Source organism: Salvia miltiorrhiza, chromosome 1 (genome assembly GCF_028751815.1).
Source record: "Salvia miltiorrhiza cultivar Shanhuang (shh) chromosome 1, IMPLAD_Smil_shh, whole genome shotgun sequence".
Lineage (NCBI taxonomy): Eukaryota > Viridiplantae > Streptophyta > Magnoliopsida > Lamiales > Lamiaceae > Salvia > Salvia miltiorrhiza.
The window spans coordinates 10,702,634-10,728,392 of NC_080387.1; the positions used below are offsets into that span (position 1 = coordinate 10,702,634).

General features: G+C 37.1%; 2 protein-coding genes across 3 annotated transcripts; both read right to left on the reverse strand.

Moving 5' to 3' along the window:
* Window positions 1–255: 255 nt before the first annotated feature.
* LOC131006576 (uncharacterized) lies at window positions 256–1,409 on the reverse strand. Its single transcript, XM_057933721.1, has 2 exons — window positions 1,057–1,409; window positions 256–1,007 (listed from the first exon to the last, which is right to left on the reverse strand). Exons 1-2 carry the CDS (start codon window positions 1,315–1,317, stop codon window positions 417–419), a joined length of 852 nt encoding a protein of 283 aa, XP_057789704.1. The 5' UTR covers window positions 1,318–1,409; the 3' UTR covers window positions 256–416.
* Window positions 1,410–7,611: 6,202 nt separating this feature from the next.
* On the reverse strand, window positions 7,612–24,817 carry LOC131006577 (R-linalool synthase, chloroplastic-like). 2 transcript variants are annotated; one of them, XM_057933722.1, is made up of 8 exons: window positions 24,627–24,817; window positions 23,346–23,583; window positions 20,485–20,809; window positions 19,782–20,000; window positions 19,555–19,693; window positions 19,398–19,455; window positions 10,440–10,636; window positions 7,612–8,084 (listed from the first exon to the last, which is right to left on the reverse strand). In XM_057933722.1, the coding sequence occupies exons 1-8, from the start codon at window positions 24,795–24,797 to the stop codon at window positions 7,788–7,790; spliced, it is 1,644 nt and encodes a 547-aa protein (XP_057789705.1). In that variant the 5' UTR covers window positions 24,798–24,817; the 3' UTR covers window positions 7,612–7,787. The 2 variants fall into 2 exon arrangements, with proteins under 2 accessions (XP_057789705.1, XP_057789706.1); XM_057933723.1 differs by lacking the exon at window positions 7,612–8,084 and adding an exon at window positions 9,209–9,398.
* Window positions 24,818–25,759: the final 942 nt, after the last annotated feature.

The window sequence follows — 25,759 nt, forward strand, 5'->3', positions numbered from 1 at the left end:
TAGATTTATGAAGGCCAAAAAGAATTATATTTCACCAAAAAAAATCTGCACAAACTATAGGGCATGATGGATCTTTGTGTTTAATGAAATTTAAGCTAAACCAAGGGTTAAACCTATTGCAAGAATCACGAAATCATGAGCACACGCTAATATAGTTTACAAAGAAGAAACATATTGTTGTAAGCACCTTCACTAAAACCAAACAATATAGTAATAAAAAACATAAGCCAAATTTTCATAAAAACAAATGTCAACATTACGAAAATCCATGATAAGTAAAATTCAAAAGAAACAAGAGAAACAAGTCCAACATTGAATCGAAGTTCCGCTAAATTCTTGCAACCAATAGGGAAAAGAAATATGCGAATTCCATGCACAAAAAACGGAAGTTGCTTACCATGAATCAACGTGATTATTTACTTGTGCTTCAAAGCAAGCAAGTAATACACGTAATTTTCCTTCTCATCTGCTGGGAGGCATGAAAATATGTCAAGAAGCTTCGTCTCCTTAGCTAGCATATAGCATATCTTGAACTTCTGGGTCATTGACAACCCAGTGATAGAACTCAACTGAGCGGGAACCTCTTTCCTTGCCTTCGAAATGTCAAAATCGTAACCCATCCTACTTGAGATGGCATCAAGTATTTTTTCCGTTCCCCAGCTAATATCAGTTAGCGCCGCAAAGAACCTATCATCGAATTGAGCATCGCGACGATGTTTCCTGTTTGATGTTGGAGCTGCCTTTTCAGACGCCACGCTCTCCTCCCGTTGTTGTGTTTGGCTTACATTGTCTCCAATTTCACCAGTCTCTAATATGTCCTCAAGTGAGACATGGTATTCACCATCATCATTCACTTGGTCAAGGTCTATCTTCCGATACAAATCGTGAGCCGCCTCCATAAGATCTTCTGCCTCATCACCCGTAGCTCTATCTTTCCCAAAGATAATCTTCCAATCCTCGAGGTAGGGCCAGCTTTTAAAACGGAAGTTGAATACCTTCGGATCAGCCTGCATTACAAAAAAACCCGTGACTATAACTACGAATAAACGGCCTTACCGCCACAAAGTGCTGCCACTGTTCGTCGTCACAATCGATCATATGCTTCCCATTGACATTGAAGCCAACTCCACTGACTTTGACGATGTTCCATAGTGAATTGTACGTTTTCTTCCACGTTGTAACCTTGGAGTTGATGTGAGGCATTCCTTTTAAGTCGATAGACGGGAATTCTTTCCTCATGCTCTCTTCCAACTTGCTCAAATAGCCGCCCCGAAATCCGTTGTCGGATTTCCAGCCTTGTGCAACAAGCTCTTTCATTGAAGCTATTAGAACATCCTCTTCATGATTGGACCACGTACGGCGCTTTTGGTCTGACTTGTTTAGTCGGCCCGATCGTGCAGTTCCAGTGCTACCTAAACCACAAAGCACGCACACATTATTCTATTTGATTCATGACAAACTATGAGCAACAAATAATTTTTTAAACGGCTGTAATAGAAGATCAATCAGTAACGGAAACTCTGTAATCCGAGAAGCCATCGAAATAATTTAAAACAATGATATATTAGGGTTCCAAACACAGCGACTGAAATCGAACATATTCAGCGGCTCGAAGAACACACTTATTTGACATTAAAATATTTTTTTGGCCATTGTAGAACATGTTGCTTTCACATGGGATTAACATGTAACTCAAAATATGTATTCGAAATATTGATATCAATCATCCAAAAATAAAGGAAATGTGCAGATGTAAAAGCTTATGGCAAATGACTTATTTCATGGTATAGCTTTCGATTGTAAATTAAAAGAGAAGAAAAAAAATGAATGAAAATTATATCAAAACTAGTGTTGCTTGACTCATGTTGATGCTGTTCGAAAATGCCGCGATTTTCGTCGATGGAAGGAGGCTGCTGAACTTCAAAAATAGAGAGCGTCGTATGCTTCAATGGAGGGCGCCTGTTCCTCTTCCTGGTGGGCGGGAGTTATTTTCTGAAATGGGGTATTGAGAGTGATAATGGGGTGGGATCGAAAATTAAGAGGACACGCTGGGAATTTCTCAAATTTGCGAAGGACAATTTTGTCATTTTTTAGGTTAATCCAGCATGCTAATATGAGTACCTGTGGAAATTAGTGACTGCAAAGATTGGATATTTCTGGGGTTCATTTTTTGAACATCTCTATTGCTCAAGGACTTATCTGCAATTTGGGAAAGTGCCGTTGCAACTTAAACATCTGACGACGCCGTTTTGGAGCTGGTAGTTAGTTAAGTTGTTTAAGCTCTGTTTTTGCAGTTTTGAGCGTAACTAATCTTTTTCTTCATTCTTGTACGCGAGATTAGCTGAGAGAGAGACAGTTTTGTAGCGTGAGTTTTGTACTTCTAAATCTCTTGCTGCGTTTCTTGAGATTGGTGTGTGAAGTGCTGTAACTCCGGCGATAGTTTCCGGAAAATGAATAAAGATATCATCTCACCCTCCGTGGACGTAGGCATTTTGCCGAACCACGTATATCGCGCGTTGTGTGTCTTCTTCTTTTTCGTAGTTGCTTCGAATCTAGGGTTCTTTGCTAACATCTGGCGCCGTCTGTGGGAACCGAACACACAACAATGGTTTCCACTCGATTCGAGGCTGAGAAATTCAATGGGAAGAATGACTTCTCATTGTGGAAGATTAAGATGAGGGCGTTGCTGATTCAACAAGGGCTCGGAGATGCTCTGAAAGAGAGCCATGGCGATTTGAAGCCAAAGGATGAAGCTGAAAAAGGAGCAAAGATGAGTCGTGAGGAAATCGACCAGAGAGCTCACAGTGCCATTATTCTGTGTCTTAGTGATCGAGTTCTGCGCGAAGTATCTAAAGAAGATACGGCGCTAAAGGTGTGGAACAAATTAAATGCACTCTATATGGGGAAATCCATGGCGAACAGGTTGTATGTCAAACAACACCTTTACCAGTTCAAGATTCAGGATGACAAAGATCTGGATGAGAAGCTAGATGATTTTCAAAAATCATTAGATGAACTAGAAAGTGTGGATGGAAACATGGAGGATGAGGACAAGGCTATTCTCCTATTGAATGCCTTGCCCAAATCTTACGAGCACCTAAAAAATGTTATACTGTTTGGCCGGGAAAATAAGATTACACTTGAAGATGTGGTGGGAGCTCTCAAGGCAAACGAGATGTATAAATCTGGAAATGTAAAATCATCAATCCAATCTGAAAGTCTGAACATAAAGAAGGGAAAACCACCAAAATTCAAGAAGAATGGAAATCAGAACATGAAAGCGCCATCACAAAAGGGAAAGGATCAGGAAGCTGATGAAAGAAAATGTTTCTTTTGCAAGAAACCAGGTCACTTGAAAAAGAATTGTTATTCCTGGAAAAAGAAGCAGCAGCAGCAACAAGGGGAGAAGTCAGCTGATTCTGTGGATATTGCTGAAGAGACTGAAGCTCATGAGGTACTCAATATTATGAGACCCTCAGCAGCAGAGTCTTGGATTCTTGACTCTGGGTGTTCATTCCATATGACACCTCACAAAGATTGGTTCATCAACTTGAAGGAATCAATAATGGGAACTGTGGTGTTAGGAAATGACCACTCATGTACAGTAAGATGGATTGGTGATGTTAAACTCAAATTGGATGATGGAGGAACAAGAACTCTGACAGAGGTCATGTACATCCCAGATATAAAAAGGAACCTCATTTCCTTGGGGATTCTTGAGAAGAAAGGTTTCAATTTCAACTCAATTTCTGGTTCTATATTTGTTATGAAAGGAGATACAGTATTACTCAAAGGCACTAGAAGAAATGGGCTGTATCATCTGAATGGACATACTTTGCTGGGAGAGTCGGCAGTTGCATCTGGAGTGGATTGCATGATGTGGCATGCAAGACTTGGGCATCTCAGTGAAAGTGGGATGAATTATCTGGCTAGAAATGGAGTTATCAACCAAAGTGAACCAGTCAAACTAGAGAGTTGTGAATAATGCATCTTGGGAAAGGGTAAAAAGAAACCTTTTCCAGTAGGTAAGAACCTATCAAAGGCTCCACTCGAATATGTCCATGCTGACTTATGGGGGCCCAGCAGAACTTCCAGTATGGGAGGTGGAAGATATTTCCTATCAATAATTGATGATTACACCAGGAAGTTATGGGTTTATATCCTTAAGTCAAAAGATGAAACTTTTGTAAAGTTCAAATTATGGTGCCACGCTGTTGAGGTTGAAAAGGAATCTAAGGTTAAATGTCTTAGAACAGACAATGGATTGGAGTTTCTCTCCAATGAATTCAAAGATTACTGTGCAGAAAAGGGGCTGAAAAGACACACCACTGTACCTGCTAACCCCCAACAGAATGGGGTCATAGAAAGGATGAATAGAACCCTGCTGGAAAGGATCAGGTGCATGTTGCTGTCATCAGGAATGGCCAAAGTTTTCTGGGGTGAAGCAGCTGTAACAGCTGCCTATCTAATCAACAGATCCCCTTTTGCAGCATTAGGGTATGAGATTCCAGAGCAGAGATGGAATGGCAGAAAGGTTAACTATAAGTATCTAAGACCATTTGGATGCTTAGCCTATGCTGTTGTAAAACAGGATAAGCTGAAAGCTAGAGCCAAAAGATGTGTGTTGCTAGGCTATCCTGAAGAAACCAAAGGATACAGGTTATGGTGTATTGAACCTGGTGATAAGAAGGTTATAATAAGCAGGGATGTTGAGTTCAATGAGTTGAAAATGCCTTATCTGATATCAGAAAATGGGAAGCAATCAGAATTTTCAGATCCCGGGGATGACCAACAAGATCAAGTGGAGGTGGAGAACATTAACAAAAATGAAAACTCACCATAAGGGCTAGTAGATGAAGGAGATATCAGTGAAGGTGGAGCCTCTCCAGAAGATAAAACACTTGCTGATTATCAACTAGCAAGAGATAGACCAAGAAGAATTATTCAACCTCCTATAAGATACATGGATGATAATCTTATAGCCTATGCTCTTATTGCTGCATCTGATACCATCAATTCAGAGCCCAGAACATACAAGGAGGCAATCAACAGCCCTGAAAAAGAAAATTGGGTTCTGGCCATGACTGAAGAGATTCAGTCTCTTATCAAAAATGCTACCTGGATTCTTGTACAGAGGCCTCTCAACAAAAAAACCATTGGATGTAAATGGATCTTCAAGAAGAAGATTGAGATGATGATCACTGAGATACTGAGGTTCAAAGCCAGGTTAGTGGCAAAAGGATACACTCAAAATGAGGGAATCGATTACAATGAGGTATTCTCTCCTGTTGTTAAGCATGCTTCAATCAGAATTTTACTTGCTTTGGTTCCTCAATTTGATTTAGAATTAGATCAACTAGACATTAAGACTGCCTTCTTGCATGGTGATTTAATTGAGACTATATACATGGAACAACCGGAAGGTTTTATTCTACCTGAAAATAAGGATAAAGTTTGCCTCTTGAAGAAAAGTTTGTATGGTCTTAAACAATCTAGTAGACAATGGTACTTAAAGTTTGATAAGCACGTGAAAAATATAGGGTATTCAAGATCAAATCATGACAACTGTGTTTATGTTAAGCATGCTGGAAAGGACATTATTTCTTTTCTTCTTTTGTATGTTGATGATATGTTGGTGGCAAGCAAAAGTAAGAAAGAAATACAGCTGCTGAAAAGAGATCTTGAAACAACCTTTGAGATGAAACAACTTGGAGATGCAAGAAGAATCTTGGGCATGGACATACAAAGAGATAGAAAGAATGGAAAGTTATGGCTGCTGCAACACGATTATGTTCAGAAAGTGGTGAGAAGATTCAAGATGCATGAAGCCAAGACAGTAAATGTACCATTGGGCCTTCAATTCAAGTTGAATGAAGAGCAAAGGCCTAAATCTGACCAGGAGAAGGCTAAAATGGAAACAGTTCCATATGCAAATGCCATTGGAAGTGTCATGTACACAATGGTTTGTACTAGACCGGATTTAGCTCATGCCATCGGTGTGGTGAGTAGATACATGGCAAATCCAGGACATGATCATTGGGAAGCTTTAAAGTGGATTCTTAGATATTTGAATGGTACATCTGAATATGAAATTCTGTTTGAGAAACAAGAAAATCTGAAGAATGATGTATTGAAGGGTTATGTGGACTCTGATTATGCGGAAAATATAGACAATAGAAGGTCTCAAACAGGATATATATTCCTCCTATATGGGTCAGTTGTATCATGGAAGTCCAGCCTGCAAAGTGTTGTTGCTCTCTCCACTACTGAGGCTGAATATATGGCTTTAACTGACGCGGTTAAGGAGTCCAGCCTGCAAACTGTTGTTGCTCTCTCCACTACTGAGGCTGAATATATGGCTTTAACTGACGCGGTTAAGGAGTCATTATGGTTGAACGGAATTCTAAAGGATTTTGGAGTCATTCAAAGATGTGTTGGTATCTATTGTGATAGCCAAAGTGCGTTGCATCTTGTCAAGTACAGTGCATTTCATGAAAGATCAAAGCATATCGACGTTTGGTATCATTTCATTAAGGATATCGTGAACAAAGGTCTGGTGCAAGCGAAGAAGGTAGGGACAGAAGACAACCCTGCTGATATGCTCACAAAGGCTCTTCCAACTAGCAAGATTCAGCACTGTGTTAGGTTGGTTGGCCTTGCTTCTTGCAGTAAGATCTGAGGTCGTGGATGCCCTGTAATGGGGCAGCTTTGAGGGGAAGGTGTGTTCTCTTTATTCCTAGTTAATCTTTTGGTCAAGGTGGAGATTGTGGAAATTAGTGACTGCAAAGATTGGATATTTCTGGGGTTCATTTTTTGAACATCTTTATTGCTCAAGGACTTATCTGCAATTTGGGAAAGTGCCGTTGCAACTTAAACATCTGACGACGCCGTTTTGGAGCTGGTAGTTAGTTAAGTTGTTTAAGCTCTGTTTTTGCAGTTTTGAGAGTAACTAATCTTTTTCTTCATCCTTGTACGCGAGATTAGCTGAGAGAGAGACAGTTTTGTAGCGTGAGTTTTGTACTTCTAAATCTCTTGCTGCGTTTCTTGAGATTGGTGTGTGAAGTGCTGTAACTCCGGCGATAGTTTCCGGCAAAGGAATAAAGATATCATCTCACCCTCCGTGGACGTAGGCATTTTGCCGAACCACGTATATCGCGCATTGTGTGTCTTCTTCTTTTTCGTAGTTGCTTCGAATCTAGGGTTCTTTGCTAACAGTACCAAACAAAAATTGGGAGTAATTAGACACAATATCAAACGCACAATCTGTATTAGTAATACCAACTACTCCACGCTATTTATCCTGATAAAAATTATCCTGACTAATCCCATACACAAAACCAAACGAGCCACTACAAAGGAGGGATAATATTATCCCTCCAAAAATGGTGTGATAATATTATCTCTCATTTGTAGTGTATATGAGGAATGGGTAATGGTCAAGTATGAAATGTGAGAAAAGAAAGGAAGGATTTAAAGGGTGAAATTTTATTTATCCTTCCTTTTCTCATGATAAATTTACAACCAAAGAGAACGCACCTTGAAAGTATTTTCTGATAAAATATAAACCGTTCATTAAATTGGGATAAATATGAAAAGCATGATTCCATCCTGTCATTCTAATAGTACAGACTAGTGATCTTTTATTATATTTCTTGAAATGAATAAATAGTTACAAAACAATATCGAATTAAATGTTGCTAATTGTTTTTGTAGCTTATACTATTCATAAAACAACAAGCATACATATCTCATAATATTATACTGGCCATGTACTTTAAAATTTTTAATTAAGATGTAGGAAGAGGAGTGAAGAAGAGGGCTTCCACATAATTATCGACGCTTGAAGAATAAGTGTGTTGTTGATGGTTGTAGATGACTTGGGAAGCTCGTGCCATGTTAAGTGCGACTTTGGTGATAGATAATGGCAAGGCGTTATTGTTGGAAATGAGCTCTCCGTTGAGATCCTTCCATAGTTGGAATATCTCATCCAAAATGCAACTTCTCGCCTCTTCCACCGTCGACACCTTCTTCTCCTTCATAAATAAATGTATGCTCGACGCCAGATCGCCACGCTCTTCCTCCTCCTATCATTCAACAATGCAAATGCATGTTCAGTTTTAATGTATGAAATATTTATACATTTTTATTACTATTAAATGGGTCCTCAATATATATAAAAATTAGGATTATTTGCATGTAAATACACGAACTTTTAGCATTTTCTAATTTTTTTCCATGAACTTTATTTTTTGAATATAAATACATGAACTTTGTGCTCGTCTGATTTTTCCCATGAAACTTATTTTCCCAAAATTAATGCTGGAGTGTCCGTCGGAACTGCCATCGTGGAATGACCGGCCAATGGTCTTAATTCATCGTGGAACTTCATATTTTTTCTTATTTTTCCCACAAAATTCATTTTCCTCATATTTCTCACTCAATGGTAGAATTTTTGGATACAAATATCATAGTAGTAAAGTTTTTAAAGTTTTTCAATTTCTCGACACAATAAAAAAAATTAAATTAATATTTAACCATAATTAATTGAGTACAAACTCGTTGAGAAATATGCCATGATAGAATTTTTGGATCCAAATATTATATTAAAGCTTTTCAATTTCTTGATACAATAAAAAATTTGAATTATAACATATTAACCATAACCAATATTACCACACAAACTAATTGAGAAATATGAGGAAAATGAAATTTGTGAGAAAACTCAGAAGAGTATAAAGCTCGTGGAAAAAACTAGAAAATGTTGAAAGTTCGTGTATTTACATGAAAATAACTTAAATTAAAAATTGACACATGTACGCCACGTAGACAATAATATGCCACGTAGAAGCCAAGTCAATTATAATTTGATCAGAATTGCTAGTCGTGGGAAAAATCAGACGAACACTAAGTTCATATATTTATATTTAAATAAATAAATTCATGGGAAAAATCAAAAAGTAATGAAAGTTCGTGTATTTACACGCAAATAACCCAAAAAATTAAAATAAACAACTATTAATACTAAAAAATTGGCCCTTACACTATATTGCATTGGATCTAGAACCCCTTATTTATAAATTTTAGATCAAAACATAACATAAAAACACTATTTTTTAGCCCCTACCCTCAGCTACTGTCGTAATTTTGGTGTAATTGTGGTAAAATTAAATAATTTTTCAAATTTTAGGTTATACAAACAATAAATCAAAATTAAGGCTACAAATTGAAATTCACTAAAAGCTCAAGTTATAAATTATAATTGAATGCAAATAGTCAAATCATTTGATCGAATGCAAATAGCATCCGTAGTGGGGGGCTCGGGAGCCGGTGCACTCCGGGCTCACTTCACCGCGTTCGGTGTGGATGACATTTTGGAAGAGCGCGGGCATTGCAACACCCTTTAAATAAAATAAAAAAATATTTCATCTATCCCATAAAATATTGCATAGTATGAGATGACACAGGTTTTAAGAAATCTTGTAAAGTTTAGTGTGAATGGAGAAAGGGTCCCACATTGATTGTGATGTTTTTATAAATTGACTATGCATGTTTTTAGGAGGCAGACAAAAAATGGAAACAATGCATGTTTTTATGGGACCCCCGAGTACTAATTTCAATCGATTTTTTTTTCTATAAAAATCGCTTAAAATTTTAAATTTTATTATAACTAAATGTATCTTCACTATTTATAGTGTACCACACATTGTAAAGAATCCTACATTTTTAAAAAATGTGGGATTCTATATAATATCAACTTAATGTAGCTTCACTATTTATAGTGTACTATACATTCTAGAGAATCCTACATTTTACAATGTGAGATTCAATACAATATTAAATTAATGTAGCTTCAATATTTATAGTGTGCTACACATTTTAGAGAATTCTACATTTTTCAATGTGTGATTTAATACAATATCAACTTAATGTAGTTTTACTATTTATAATGTACTACACATTGTTGAGAGTCCTCATTTTTCAATGTGGAATTCAATACGATATCAACTTAATGTAACTATCAAATAGTTTTAATTCTAATTTTTCATTTCACTTTTTAATTATTTTTTAATCTACAAATGAATTTAAAATAAGGATAAAATAGAAATAAAAATTATTGAAATATTTTTTTAATTATTTCCTTTTTTAATTAATTTAATATTAAATTTTAATATTAATGAAATTTATGTTATTACATTTATGTTAAGATTAATTGAAAACAACATTAAAAATAAAGATAAAATAATTAAAAAAAATTAAGAGCCAAGGTGAAGGCTTTCCCACTATGGAGGATGAGCTTTTAAATGGTGGGGATCAATTTCAAGAGCGCATCGTGGCTCTCCAATACGGATGCTCTTAAGAGCATATCAAGAGCAAATCTTTAAAAAAGTAGAGATCCCAATAATTTTATGATTCCGCCATTATATATGTAATATTTGTACCTTGGCGGTTCCAAGATCATCCCATAGGCGAAGGATCCGGCCGGCGGTGGAGAAGAGCTTGGGATAGGGTTTCTGCCTCAAAAGTGAGGCATTTTGGTCGGTGACACCTTCTCCTATTAGAAAGAATAGGTGCACCAAAGCCATGTACGCTCCCGCTGTCGATACCCCATTCTCTATGTATTCTTCCAAGTTTGGTGCATTCCCTGAAGGGTTGTATACTGAAAGCAAGACTTTATGCTTGTATACATTGATTCCTTAGTTCACTGTGATTCTTCTATCTGAAATATTGTTATTGCATAATCCTATTATAGTCCAATTTATCTCATACTATAGATTATATGGTGTGTTGTAGATCACAGAAGATCATATAATCGGAAAAAGTTGAGATATAAATTGAGTTCACAATCGAGGCAACTATGGACGAGTTGCTGGTTTAGATTGTAGCATAAATGGATAAATAGTTTGTCTTGGCTATTTATTTATGCTAGTACCTTCGTGTATTGAACAGGATCACAGTGAGATGAATTCTTATATTCTGACTAATTAAGAATCAAGATCTCGGCGACTTAAATAATCTTAACCTTAGTTGGATTAATCGGTGTAAATAATATATTGACTATTGCTTTGATTTATCATGGGTGAGAGTTCTCTTGAAGCTCAATATACTCGATATTTTGGGTGATAGCAATTATTATTCGACATGCGATTATATTGCAATAAGGAACCGTGTCCTGCTAATAACAGGATGATAATATCCTCTCGAGGAACTTAATAAGTTTATCGTATTAAACCCTGCAGGTGGAATTAGTTCCGATACGATAATAAGTTTAAGTGGTAGCACTCGAGATGTCGTTTATAATTAAACGACTAATTAATTAATTAATTGATCGTCAGAGGAATTAATTAATTAATGGATATTGGATATCTTAAACACGGGGATTAATTAAGTCTAATACTAGCCCCGACTCACCTAAAGAATAAAGAGGTAATTCAGTATTAATTTTCTAGTGGAATAAATTAATACTTGTGTCTCGATTTTATTCTGGGCTGAATAGGAAAATCGAGCACTGGGAGGCCAAACTTTATTCAAGCTAGTAGATCCCCGCTTGGCCCAATAAAGGCTTAACTCCATATGGGGCGTCCGTCCATCTATTTCTCACTTAAGCCTTTGGGCTTTGTTTTAGTTTAATTAGATTATGGGCTTATTATTTAGGGTTTTAATACCCAGTATAAATAATAGGTACAGCCCTAATTCTAATTCACTTGTGACATTACGTGAGGTAAAATAGAGAGAAATCTGTGAGAACACAGAAACTGAGGCGGCGCTTTTCCCTAGGAAAAGGAGAGGACTTGAAGATCGTTGCCACCCAACGTCAAGTCTTGCCGTGGGAACAAGTTGGAAGATCAACACTGGAGTCGATCATTGCCGGATTTGCAAGTAAGATTCTATCCTCTTGCTATAGGCACATGGTTTTTGTATGTATTCGTTTGATATCCGAAATGGATCACGGGCACGTGAATCATATGTCAAAATATGGTTCCTTCAATTGGTATCAGAGCCAGGTTCCAGAATTTCGGCTCTGTCGGATAAACGAATAGTAAAACCATTAAGTTTTTTTTGTTTTTTCTGCTGTTGTTCTTCATGGCTTGTTGATTCGTGGGATACGTCGGTTTGACGTTGTAATTGTTTTTTCCACCACGAGAAAATTCGTGGTTAGATTAGAATTTCAGTTGTAATTGTTGTTGTTCGGATGTAATCTGTAATCTGGAAAAATGCAAAATGGATCGACGATGAAGAATGGGGCTGTTTGCATATGTTGACTGTCCTCCGGGCGACCAGCGGGAGCCCGGCACCGGATTCCAGCAAGTGTCACCGCACCTCCGGCGAGCACCACCGCGCTGGACGCGCATTAGGCCGTCTGGAATCGCATCTCAGTCGCTGCCAGATCTGCTCAACGGCGTCGAGGGTTGGGGTTGCTCCGGCAACCCCTACCTGCTCGACGACGTGCAACGAAATTGGCGGTGCCATGAGTCGCGGCGGTGGTGGCGTGATCTGCAGCGATGGCTGAATCGTTCTCGGCGTCTGCGGTTGGGGGCGCTCCGGCGTTCCTTACTGGCTCGACTGCCAGAGCGTGCAGACGGAGGGTGCGGCGACAGAGGGAAGTCGCGGCGCTGCAACGCTGGTGTCGGGTGGAGGCTCACCGGAGCAGCAGCGATGGCTGACGACGGCGCCTGATTTCGGCGTGTGCTGGACTGCCCGACGGTTGTGTAGCGCGGTGGGGGAGAAGATGTGCAGCGCCGCAGAGCGGCGCGAAACCCTAGGCGCAGAAACTGAAAAATGAGAATTGGGCTGAAAACCCTTCTTGACCGGGTCTGGACCTACTGTGCGGGTCTGGCAGTTTTTTTTTTTTTGGGCTGCGGTTTCGGGCCTGTTGACTGCGGGTCTGGGTTTGACCGCGGTTTTGGGCCCAAGTGCTGGGCTGGAGAGCTTTTCCAGCCATTTTTTTTGTGGCTGTTTTGGATTTATTTCTTTTCTTTTATTGTAATAGATTAGAAATGGGATTCCACGAATGGGCCGCGAAGATTTTTTTTTATTGTTCTTAGCATGCCGTGGATTTTATCACCGTTAAGGTGTTTTGAGCATGATTTTATTTGATTTATGTGAATTTAAATGCGCATAGAATATCATGCTAGGTTCAATCACGTTTTCACTAAGCACGTTTTAATTTCAAGCGAGCATGTTTTATTACATGTGTTCTAGAAATGCATGCTTAGGTTTTCCGTGTCAACGTGATTTAACCTGTAAACCTTTTGAAGTAAAAGACTAAGCGGATAATTCAATTTTTTAAATAAAATTGATATAGACCTCCACAGTTGGTTTAAGACAAAGTAAATTAATAATTGGTGTAAACGTCCACACGAACGTGGCTTGCACTCGTTATTAATTTGCAGCTTTTGTCGGTTAAACTTCTAAATTAAAAATATTTTAATCTTGTGAATAAGTGGGAGTTTTGCATGTAAACGTTCACACTATCGTGACTTGCATGTATTAATTTCTGCGAGTTATTCTGGAAAGGATTAAAATTAATTATTTTAACCTTGAGAATAGTGGGAGCTTCTCGTGTAAACGTCCACACGAACGTGGCTTGCACGGGTTAGTCTTTCATGGATTATTCTAGGAGGGGTTAAAATAAAAGATAGTCATAAAGTTGACTAAACTGTGGTCATAGCTTAGGCGTTTATTTCAAGTACAACTCCCCAACGGAGTCCCTTCTTGAAATTGCGTGGTCTAGTCAAGGTCCGTTTATTGGTCCCATTTTGTCATAAGGATAAGTTGGCAATGGAATGAGATCAAAGACTGGGTGTCTGGTCAAACGAAGAGCGCGTAAACGTCCACACGAACGTGGCTTGCGTGTAATTCGATTGGGCTAACGGAGGTTTCAATAATATTGTTTTATCAAAAGGTTACAATATTATTGTTACGAATCTTTATGCAATGACGTGTTTTCTAATGTGCGCTTGTTTGTTTATATTCCAGATATGACTGTTACCCCGCTTTTGAATGTTTTATCTGCTAAGCCGCTTACTGGTCCGAATTTTTCGGAATGGAAGCGCAATCTGGGATTTGTCCTAGACGCGGAGGAGTATAAGTTTGTGCTTACTACTCCCGCTCTCGCGAACCTTACTACTCGGTCTTCCGAAGAGCAAAGGGAGGCCCATAAGCGGTGGCATAGGGCGAATAATATGGCGAAAGCTTATATTATGACCACTATGTCTTCTGCGTTGCAGCTGCAACATCAGTCGTTCGAGACTGCGGCTGCAATTATGAGGAACCTCGAGGAGCTCTTTGGGGAATCGGACTGATCAGTCCGTTTTGAACTCATGAGGAAACTCATGTCTTCAAAGATGACGGAAGGTTCGTCTGTGCGCGAGCACGTGCTTGGAATGATTAATCATTTCAATGAGCTGGACGTGCTCGGTGGAGGAATCGAGGATGCTACTAAGGTAGACATGGTTCTCCACACTCTGCCCAAATCCTACGAAAACTTCCGACTCAATGCCGTAATGGGCAAGAAAAAGTTCACTCTAAATGAACTGCTTAATGAGTTGGTTGCGGCCGAGGGGGTCATGGGAAAGAGTCCACAGGCTTTGGCCACTGCCACAGGACCCAGTTTTCCACCGAAAGGTAGGAAGAAGAAAGGGCCCAATGGCAAGAAAGGCCAAGCAAAAGGTGGGAGCAAGAAGAAGCTAGGCCCGACCGGAGGCGTTGGCAAGCCAAAGGGGAAAGGGAAATGCTTCAAGTGTCAACAAGTAGGACATTGGAAGTCTGACTGTCCCATGATGAAGAAAGCTCAAGGTATTTCTACTGCTCTTGTAACAGAAACATATTCAGTTTCGAGATCTTCCCATCAATGGGTTGTTGACTCGGGTGCAACTGACCATGTTTGTTACACCTTGCAGGGGTTCCTGCGGACAAGGGAGCTTAGTGGAGGCGAGCTGGCACTCTCCATGGGAAATGAAGCAAGCTTACCTGTTGTTTCAATTGGAGATGTGAATTTATTTATTGATGGACATGTTTTAGTTTTGAGAGATGTACTCTATGTTCCGGGTTTTCGGAAAAACTTGATTTCTACCATTCAATTACGAAAGTATGGATATTCTGTTCTTTTAGAAGACAGTGCAGTATTCATCAAAGATGGTCAAGTTTTATTTAGAAGTGCGGCTGATTCTCTTTATACTTTTTCATGTCCATTCGATTATTCTTCATCTGCTTATACTTTGACTACAAACCAAAAGAAGAGAAAGGCTTCTTCTCAAGACAACCAAACTCTTCTTTGGCACCTAAGATTGGGTCACATCAATCTAAGGAGGATCCAAAGACTGGTTTCCGATGGTATCTTGGAGTCTCTCCAAGTAGAACCAATCCCAGTCTGCGAATCCTGCATAGAGGGAAAGATGACGACTCGGCCTTTCAAGGCCAAGGGGTATAGGGCCAAAGAAGTGTTGGAACTGGTTCATTCTGACTTGTGTGGACCCATGTCCACTCAAGCTCGTGGAGGGTACGAGTATTTTGTCACTTTCATTGACGATTACTCAAGGTACGGATACATTTACTTGTTGCGCTACAAGTCTGAATGTTTTGACAAGTTTCAAACATTCAAGGCGGAAGTAGAGAAGCGACATGGTAAAAGTATCAAGTCACTGCGATCTGACCGCGGTGGCGAATACCTCAGTAACGAGTTTAGAGCATACTTGTTAGAATCTGGGATTACATCTCAGTTGACTACACCGGGTACACCCCAACAGAATGGTGTAGCAGAGAGAAGAAATAGGACTCTTCTAGAAATGGTTCGTTCGATGATGAGTTTCGCTACTTTACCTATTTCGTTCTGGGGATATGCCTTAGAAACAGCTGGTTACATTCTAAACTTAGTGCCTTCTAAGTCGGTTGCAAAAACCCCGTCCGAGCTGTGGTCAGGGCGCAAGCCTTCTCTTAACCACATCCGGGTTTGGGGCAGTCCAGCACACGTGCTGAACAAGGATGCCGATAAGTTGAGCCCTAGAACTGAAGTAAAGCTGTTCATAGGATATCCTAGAGGAACCAAAGGTGGTTACTTTTATTGTCCTAAGGATCAGAAAGTCGTTATTAGCACTAACGCAAGATTCTTGGAAGAGGACTATGTAAATAACCATAAAAGTAGGAGCGAAATCGTCCTCGGTGAGGTCAAAGACATTGGCACGACAAGTCAACCAACTCAGCCAATTGTGCAAGATGTAGTACCACAGGTCTCATCAGAAAATGCACAAGCTGTCGATACTGAATCTGCAATAGTGCCACGTCGTAGTGAGAGGGCATCAAAGGGCAAACCGCCCAATCGATATGCGTTTGTCAATGAATCTACGGATTCAGTTGATGATGGGCTTGTCGAAGAAGATCCCTGGACTTACTCAGAAGCACTAGCAGATCCAGATGCTCTTGAATGGGAAGCATGTATGGTTTCTGAATATGAATCCATAACTGCCATGGATGTATACGAGAAATGTTTGCTACCTGTTGGTCGTGAGGCCATTGGTTGCAAATGGGTATACAAACGCAAGAGAGGACCGGACGGGAAGGTTACGGCCTTCAAAGCGAGACTAGTGGCGAAGGGTTATACTCAACGACCTGGTATCGATTATGAGGAAACTTTTTCGCCAGTAGCCATGCTTAAGTCTATTCGAGCTCTCTTGGCCATGGCTGCCCATATGAACCTAGAGGTGTGGCAAATGGATGTCAAGACCGCATTCTTGAATGGGTATCTTGAGGAAGATAGAGACATCTATATGCTACAACCAGAGGGGTTCATCAAGGAAGGTGAGGAGCATCTAGTGTGGAAGCTCAAGAAGTCCATTTATGGGCTTAAGCAAGCTTCACGATCCTGGAACAAACGTTTCGATGACGTGGTCAAAACTTATGGTTTTGAGCAGTGTGTCAACGATAGTTGCGTTTATAGGGTCTGTATCGATGGGAGTCTGGTATTCCTTATACTCTATGTGGACGACATACTTCTCATTAGCGATAATGTGAATGTATTGTCTGGCATTAAGGAGTGGTTATCCCAACAGTTTCAAATGAAGGATTTGGGAGAGGCAGCATATATTCTCGGAATAAAGATTGGTCGTGACCGATCTAAGAGAATGTTGAGTTTGTCTCAAACATCCTACATTGACACTGTTTTGGCGCGGTTCAGCATGCAGAATGCCAAGAAAGGTTTTCTACCTTTCAGACATGGTGTTCCACTATCTAAGGCAATGTGTCCCACAACGCCTGAGGAGATAGCGAGCATGAAGATAATTCCCTATGCCTCGGCTGTGGGAAGTCTCATGTATGCGATGCAGTGTACTAGGCCTGATATTTGTTTTGCCGTAGGCATTGCAGCAAGATATCAGGCGAATCCAGGTCAAGCTCATTGGACTGCTGTAAAGCACATACTCAAGTACCTTAAACGGACTAAGGAGTATGCGCTAGTTTACCAGTCTGATGATCTGACACCGGTAGGGTATGTAGACGCCGATTATCAAGGTGATAAGGATAAGAGGCGGTCTACTACTGGCTATGTGTTTAAGTTTGGGGGTGGAGCCATTGTGTGGAGAAGTGTAAAGCAGAAATGCAATTCACTATCTACCATGGAAGCCGAGTATGTAGCTGCTTGTGAAGCTGCTAAAGAGGCTGTATGGCTCAGGAACTTCCTAACTGAGATTGATGTGATTCCTAGTTTGCCGAAGTGCATCACAATTTATTGTGATAACGAGGCGGCTATTGCGAATAGCAAGGATTCAAGATGTCATCAATCCATGAAACACATTGATGGCAAGTATCATTACATTCGGTCTGTGGTCAAGCATGGTGATGTAGCTTTGATGCATATTGCGGGAGTTGATAATCTGGCTGATCCCTTCACGAAGAGTCTTCCTGGTGCGGTGTTCAACAAGCATGTTGAAGGCCTTGGAGTTCGTGGCCTCCCTATACTAAATTAAACTTTAGTATAAGTGGGAGATTTTGTAATAGCTAGAGGATATTATCAGTTTTTCAGTCACATTGTATACTAAAAGTTTGCTTTAGTATAAGTGGGAGAATTGAAGGGTTGTATACTGAAAGCAAGACTTTATGCTTGTATACATTGATTCCTTAGTTCACTGTGATTCTTCTATCTGAAATATTGTTATTGCATAATCCTATTATAGTCCAATTTATCTCATACTATAGATTATATGGTGTGTTGTAGATCACAGAAGATCATATAATCGGAAAAAGTTGAGATATAAATTGAGTTCACAATCGAGGCAACTATGGACGAGTTGCTGGTTTAGATTGTAGCATAAATGGATAAATAGTTTGTCTTGGCTATTTATTTATGCTAGTACCTTCGTGTATTGAACAGGATCACAGTGAGATGAATTCTTATATTCTGACTAATTAAGAATCAAGATCTCGGCGACTTAAATAATCTTAACCTTAGTTGGATTAATCGGTGTAAATAATATATTGACTATTGCTTTGATTTATCATGGGTGAGAGTTCTCTTGAAGCTCAATATACTCGATATTTTGGGTGATAGCAATTATTATTCGACATGCGATTATATTGCAATAAGGAACCGTGTCCTGCTAATAACAGGATGATAATATCCTCTCGAGGAACTTAATAAGTTTATCGTATTAAACCCTGCAGGTGGAATTAGTTCCGATACGATAATAAGTTTAAGTGGTAGCACTCGAGATGTCGTTTATAATTAAACGACTAATTAATTAATTAATTGATCGTCAGAGGAATTAATTAATTAATGGATATTGGATATCTTAAACACGGGGATTAATTAAGTCTAATACTAGCCCCGACTCACCTAAAGAATAAAGAGGTAATTCAGTATTAATTTTCTAGTGGAATAAATTAATACTTGTGTCTCGATTTTATTCTGGGCTGAATAGGAAAATCGAGCACTGGGAGGCCAAACTTTATTCAAGCTAGTAGATCCCCGCTTGGCCCAATAAAGGCTTAACTCCATATGGGGCGTCCGTCCATCTATTTCTCACTTAAGCCTTTGGGCTTTGTTTTAGTTTAATTAGATTATGGGCTTATTATTTAGGGTTTTAATACCCAGTATAAATAATAGGTACAGCCCTAATTCTAATTCACTTGTGACATTACGTGAGGTAAAATAGAGAGAAATCTGTGAGAACACAGAAACTGAGGCGGCGCTTTTCCCTAGGAAAAGGAGAGGACTTGAAGATCGTTGCCACCCAACGTCAAGTCTTGCCGTGGGAACAAGTTGGAAGATCAACACTGGAGTCGATCATTGCCGGATTTGCAAGTAAGATTCTATCCTCTTGCTATAGGCACATGGTTTTTGTATGTATTCGTTTGATATCCGAAATGGATCACGGGCACGTGAATCATATGTCAAAATATGGTTCCTTCATTCCCGCCATTGAACCACTTTGCCTCCACCATGAAACCTTCAATCATGTCTATCCACTACAAGAAAATCACAATACAATTAGTTTAATCAATTAATGAACTTGGTTCACAAACTAATTAATGATTCAATTTCGTATTTTATTTTATTAATTATACCGCAGCTTTGAGGTACGGAAGGACAGTTCGTCCCGTGTCCTTGAGCACCGTGTAGCAAATCTCATTGATTGTGTTATACAATGCCATGTAGCATATTTTCATGTACTCAGGGAGTGTCTCCATTGCTTCAAGATCCCATCTAAGGATATTAAACAATTAATGTCATTAATTAATTATTTGTTATCACATTAATTTTTTAAAAAAAGGTTCGAAACCAGTATTAAAACCTTTGAATTGCATTGGTGAAGAGGATTAGGTGATCCATTTTGCCGTAGGTGTCGAAAATATCATCGATGACTAAGAGAATAGCGATAGTTTTGGCTGATTCTATTCGGCAAGTAGAGTATTTAGGGTGAGGGAGAAGCCCTACCGTCCACAAAAAACACTCCAACGGTCTATCTCGTCCAAAACCTAACTTATCCACCAATCCCAGCTGCTTCCACCACCTATCAAATTAATATAAATATTCATTTCAACATAGCTTTTAACTACTTGACCAATTAATTTTTGACAATTACAAACATTTTTAAAATTATCAGCAATGTCACATTATTACTTAACTTGCTTCCAACCAGTTATAATTAACAGTGTCGTGTTAGAAATCAATGCACATTTGACAAATTTTGGTGGAAAAAATTAGGGATAAATAATAATAATAATAATAATAATAATAATAATAATAATAATAATAACAATAATAATAATGATAATAATAATAATAATAATAATAATAATAATAATAATAATAATAATAATAATAATAATAATAATAATAATAATAATAATAATAATTGGTGAATTTCCTACATAAATACAACATACTTTAAGAGGCATGCACACTGCAAGATGCACCGTGCATTTGTCTTAATTAAAAAAAAAATTGAATGTAAAGAACGGAAATTAAAATTGGTATAATAGATGCATACATACCTTGTAATTTCAGTTAGTTCAGCTTGGTGTTGAGCCTGGACATGGTTATACTCCAAAATTGCTAGCTCCAAAAGGTCTCTATCATGCTCACTTTGCTTCCCATACTCGTCGATGAATCGTCTCGCTTCCAACCTACCCATCCTCAAATGCCTGGGCACCTCTAGGGCTTGGAGGCGAGGCACCGCGAACTCCATAGCCTCATCCAATATCTTTTCTCCTTGAGCCCCCATATTTGCTGCTTCATACAAGCTCACTAACCCTTCCATGCCCTCACTCAAGGATTCTTCAAACTTTCCGTCTTTGCCCTTGAACTTCAACAATACATCTGAAGGGGAAAAATGTTATGATTAAGATTGTATTCGGGGGCGCTTAGTTTTGAGGATTAGCATTGATAGATAAAAATTGTAAGGTTAATCTTTTTTTTACTTAGATTGATTGAAACTTTGGATCAATTGAGAATCTAGCTCAGTTAGTTTGAAAGTATGCCTTGAATGCACAAGGTCATGTGTTCGAGTCCCACAAGCATCTTAATTGGTTTGAAAGTGTGCCTTAATATGATATTTTTGAATGGTCGAAACGAGTCGAAAAGAAAAAAAAAAGATTGAAACTTTGAAATATCCCAATAATCTATGTATTATATGAAAACACAGTTTTCACAACAATATTTTGGCGCCATTTTCTGAATATGCAGTTACACAAAGTGGACAATCACTTTCGAGAAAATTTCGATTTTTATGCAATCGGTTATTTCACACTCATATCAATTATAACAACTGCTCATGTATGAATTATTTAACAAAATATATTCTTCCATCAGTCCCCATTTTCCTAGCCCGGGTTCGATCCCTCTTGGGAGCGAATTTGGAGTTTGGAGATATAAGGTGGATTTTGGTGAATGGAGAGATAAGGTGGTTCTTGGAGTGGATGTGGGGAACTAATTACTAACATCTAACATAACTTTGCCCGATCAAAAAAAAAAAAAAAAAAAAAAAGTCCCCATTTTCCTAGCCAACTCCCATTTTGGTCGAAAATATTCTTTCACAATTTTCCAGACAGCTCCATGGCCGCGGCCGTAGTCAGAGTTTTAGTTCAAGAAACTTCAACTATTCATGGCGAATGTAATGAACAGAAGGTTTCCCTAATTCCCGTTCTTAAAAAATGGTAAATCATCCAGAGTTCAATTTACTCAGAATTACCTCGCTATATGTTCAAATACTATATCTCTTCCTAGATTTGTTCAAATACTATTGTTGTGATTGTTCTGTGTTAGTTTGATGATAATTCAATTTATATACTTATTACGTTTATTATTTGGGTGCTTGAGTTCTAATTTAATTTCATGATTCTTCGAAAGAATTTTTTAATTGTATTATGTAGTAGTAGAATGTTAATATTATCTAAGAAATTGGTATATGAATACAAAACTTTCGCTGAAATATTCTATCAATTTATGTTTTTGCATTTATACATTACATATGCAGTCGAAAAAAATGTATTGTGAACTATAAAGCTCCTTAGTTTATATAAAATATCTTACTGAAATGTATAAGTTAGTAAGATTTGACATCAAGATTACGTTTTAAGATTATATGTATTCGGTTGAATTTGAATTTCTTTAGATTGATTGATTATTTGATTATATCTAATGTTTTTATTTTAAAATATTTTGATATTTTTTCGCTGTGTGCTTAAATTTTTTATACGATTGTACTGGTATTGATCAACTTATATATAGATTACTTTTGTTGATCAAAACTTATGTAGATTTCTAGATTGGTAATGCATTTATATTATCTATTATATTTATTATATGAAAACATAGTTTGTGGCAAAATTGTAATTAAAGAATTAATCAAAGGATATTTATAAAACTCAACAAATCTCATATATTTTCTCTCTCCTCTCTCCTCTCTTTCATCATAGGCATTCTTCAATTTTTTATAATCGCTCTCTCTCTCTCTCTCTCTCTCTCATATTCTCTTTTTCATATTTTGATGATTTTTAAAAAAAATTAAATTTTATTTATAAAAAATATTCTATATATATCTTAAATTAAAGATAAATGCAAGATATTTGATTTGGTATCAAATAATTATTCAACTCTTTTATTAGTATTCTAATAAATTCTAATAATATAATTTATTTTCCTACTTATCAATTGAAGTTTTTCTAATAAGATGACAAGGTAATGAGCTAACTTAGAAAAAATAATTTTATGCATGATTAGCTCATGTTTTAAAAATATATATTGTGATGTGAAAACTCTTTTTTTATTATTTATTTGTTTCTTTTAATTTGAATTATGTGTTTATTCTTTAATTTTAGGGAAGAAAAAAAAGTTTTCCATCAAATAGAAGGAAAATTAAAAACGATAGTTTTCAAAATTATAAAATAAAATTAAGGATCTTTACTGGGTAATTGATGTAGATTATTTTATTTTTTAAGAAAAAATAATTTACATTTACTTATATTCTAACTATATTTAATATTTATTTTTTATTTATTTGATACATCATTTAATTTATTTATTTTTTATAAATTAACATGATTAAATAAAGAAATTTAAAGGTCACGCCACATGGAGCTCGAGCCCCATGACCTTCAGTTTTAGACATTAACCACTAATTGCTTAACCGATACACACACTACATCGTTTAATTTTGATGCAAAACTATGTTCGTCGTGCACCGCACGGGCTAATGTACTAGTTTTTATTATTTATATCATGTCAGCTAATTTTATCTAATTTACATCCCATTAAAATGGTGAGATTGGAGAAATCATTTTCTTGAAAATAAAAATTCTCAATCATGTAAAGTAAACGTATACTTAAAATATTTTAATAATCTTTAGGTACGTACCCGTGGTTATATGGAAGCCAGCTTGGCGGAGCAGACGGAATCGCAGAGCCGTGGTGAAGAGGTCTTCTTGAGGGGAGAAAGCGAAGCACTCGAGCTGTAGTATGGCGTCGATCATATCTTCAAAGTAGTAGTCGATTCCTAGTCGTTGGATGTGGTCGATAAGTTTGAGTTTCTCTTTGCTTGTCCGCAATTTTTCTGCACTCTTCTCTACCAAAAATTCTCTCCTCTTGCTTCCCTCCTAGAAATATTCACATTTTATTTTTATGAAAATGATAAATCGCAACAAAGTTTGTTACTTCCCCTGTCCCATTAATCTTGACCTATTTCTTTTGGGCGCGGATATTAAGAAGAGTTAAATTAGTGGAGTAAAGGTAGTGGCCCACATATTTTTAAAAAAAAGTAATTATAAGTTAATGATTCTTTATTAAAGTTGTTTCACTTATTAAAGTTATTTGACTTTTTAGTAAATGTGGTGGCCCACATGTTTAGTGGGTTTTAATTAGAGACTAATTATGTCCCAAAATAGAAACATGACAATATTATTGAGATAACCCAAAAAAGAATACAAGCCAAGATTATTGGGACTGAGTGAATAATATTTTCTTCTATCATTGTGCATGCATTATTTTCTATATATTGTATTTTCAAATCACCTTCATTAACAAGAAATTCACAATTACACCAAATTTTACTTATGGAAACTAAAGATGCTCGTGAGACGAGAAAATAGATATTTTTGAATGTGAAAAATCAATAAATAGACTCGATACTAGGATTTATGATATAAAAATAAAAATACTACTCCATTCGTTTTACTAGAAGTGACAAGTTTTCTATTTTGGGTTGTCCCGTTATACATGTTCCATAAAAAAAATAATAATAATACTTGAATCTTTAACCATTTTATACATTCTCCTTAATTCATATGCCCAAAAGCTTTGTGTCACTTATAATGAGACGGAGGGAGTACATATTTTAAAATAAATGGATTCATGGATCTATATCTGGAATTTTGGCCCAAATTCATCGAGTCCTTATTGTGGAAGGTCTGAATCCGAAAAAAAAGTATCTGGACTGACTCAAAGACCCATCACCTTCCCTAATGATAATTCATAATTATTCTATATGTACGTAAAATTCAAAATTGTCGCAAACCTTCATAAGCAAAGATAAGTAGATTTTTAATTTTCTTTCACGTTATATTGTAGATGTAGTATGAGATGTTGGTGCAGTATATTAGACCCACTTGTTTGATATGAAATGAAAAACACATATACATACCATTGTTTGAAGCTGCAGAGCGCCGGTCCCATTGATGACGAGAGGTGAAGTTGGTGATGTTGTCGCTGTGGACTTGCAAATGGAGAAGCGGCGGAGAAGAGCGGCGGCGGGGCAAACCCTTGTTTGCCATGGAATTGAGGTTTTTGGGAAGCGATACGATGCTTGTGACATTGATAATATGGTGGTCCTTATACAAGACATTCTGTACAATATCCATATATATCGTTTATTTTAAAATTCAGTCTGTATACATATATGTTTAATAATATAGCTTTGGGGATGAACTTAAATAAAAATACGTTTTAAAATATAAAATAAGAACTATTTTAAGCCCTTAGATCATTTAATTCATCACCTTATTGAATGAATTCATGATCCCAAGTTCAAATCCAATAGGTAATAAAAAAATTATTTTTCGTAATTCATATATTTACACAATGAATTCATACGTATTTTATATAAAATTCATACATTTTCAATTAATTTTTATTTTATATATTAACAAGTGTTTATACTGTAGCTCTCACCTATAGCTCTGATACTTAAAGTAGCCCTCTCCTATAGCTTTGATACTTTTAATTTAAGCAAGGCATGTACATATTATAGCTCAACAATGAAATAAATTTAATACAAACTTCGATTTAATTAAGTTTCATTTATGTGTGCATGTGTGTGCGTCTCATATGTGTTTGGCGGCTACGTACTAGCCTTTAGGGGTGTGACAGACACATACGAAAAAGGGACTTTAGATAGATATGTTCAAATATTTTCTGTAAATTGAAATGTCATATTTTTCATTTCATAAATGAAAAATATAATCAGCAAAACCATTTTATATACCAAATTAATAACAACATAATACATACATACATATATATATATATATATAGGGTTAGTATCAAGTGAGAGCCTATGTATTTAGTGACACCTAAGAACCATTATACACCCTAGATTAGTCTTAATCTAACGGATAACATTAAAAATTTACCAAAATAATTTATGTTCAATTTTAGTATATTCTTGTGTGTTTTGAGTGAATGAGGGTATATTAGTAATGTGATATAACGCATCATTAATAATGATATAACTGAATCCCTTAATAATTGCGTTGAATATCTCCCTAATTTTTAATT

Excerpts from the sequence above, each read along its gene's own strand:
- LOC131006576 (XM_057933721.1), bottom strand. The coding sequence starts at position 1,317 with ATGAAAGAGCTTGTTGCACAAGGCTGGAAATCCGACAACGGATTTCGG. Across the intron at positions 1,008-1,056 it reads AGTGGCAGCACTTTGTGGCG|GCTGATCCGAAGGTATTCAA; the intron begins GTAAGGCCGTTT and ends TTTGTAATGCAG.
- LOC131006577 (XM_057933722.1), bottom strand. The coding sequence starts at position 24,797 with ATGTCACAAGCATCGTATCGCTTCCCAAAAACCTCAATTCCATGGCAA. Across the intron at positions 23,584-24,626 it reads CTCTGCAGCTTCAAACAATG|GAGGGAAGCAAGAGGAGAGA; the intron begins GTATGTATATGT and ends GAATATTTCTAG. Across the intron at positions 8,085-10,439 it reads ATGATCTTGGAACCGCCAAG|GAGGAGGAAGAGCGTGGCGA; the intron begins GTACAAATATTA and ends GTTGAATGATAG.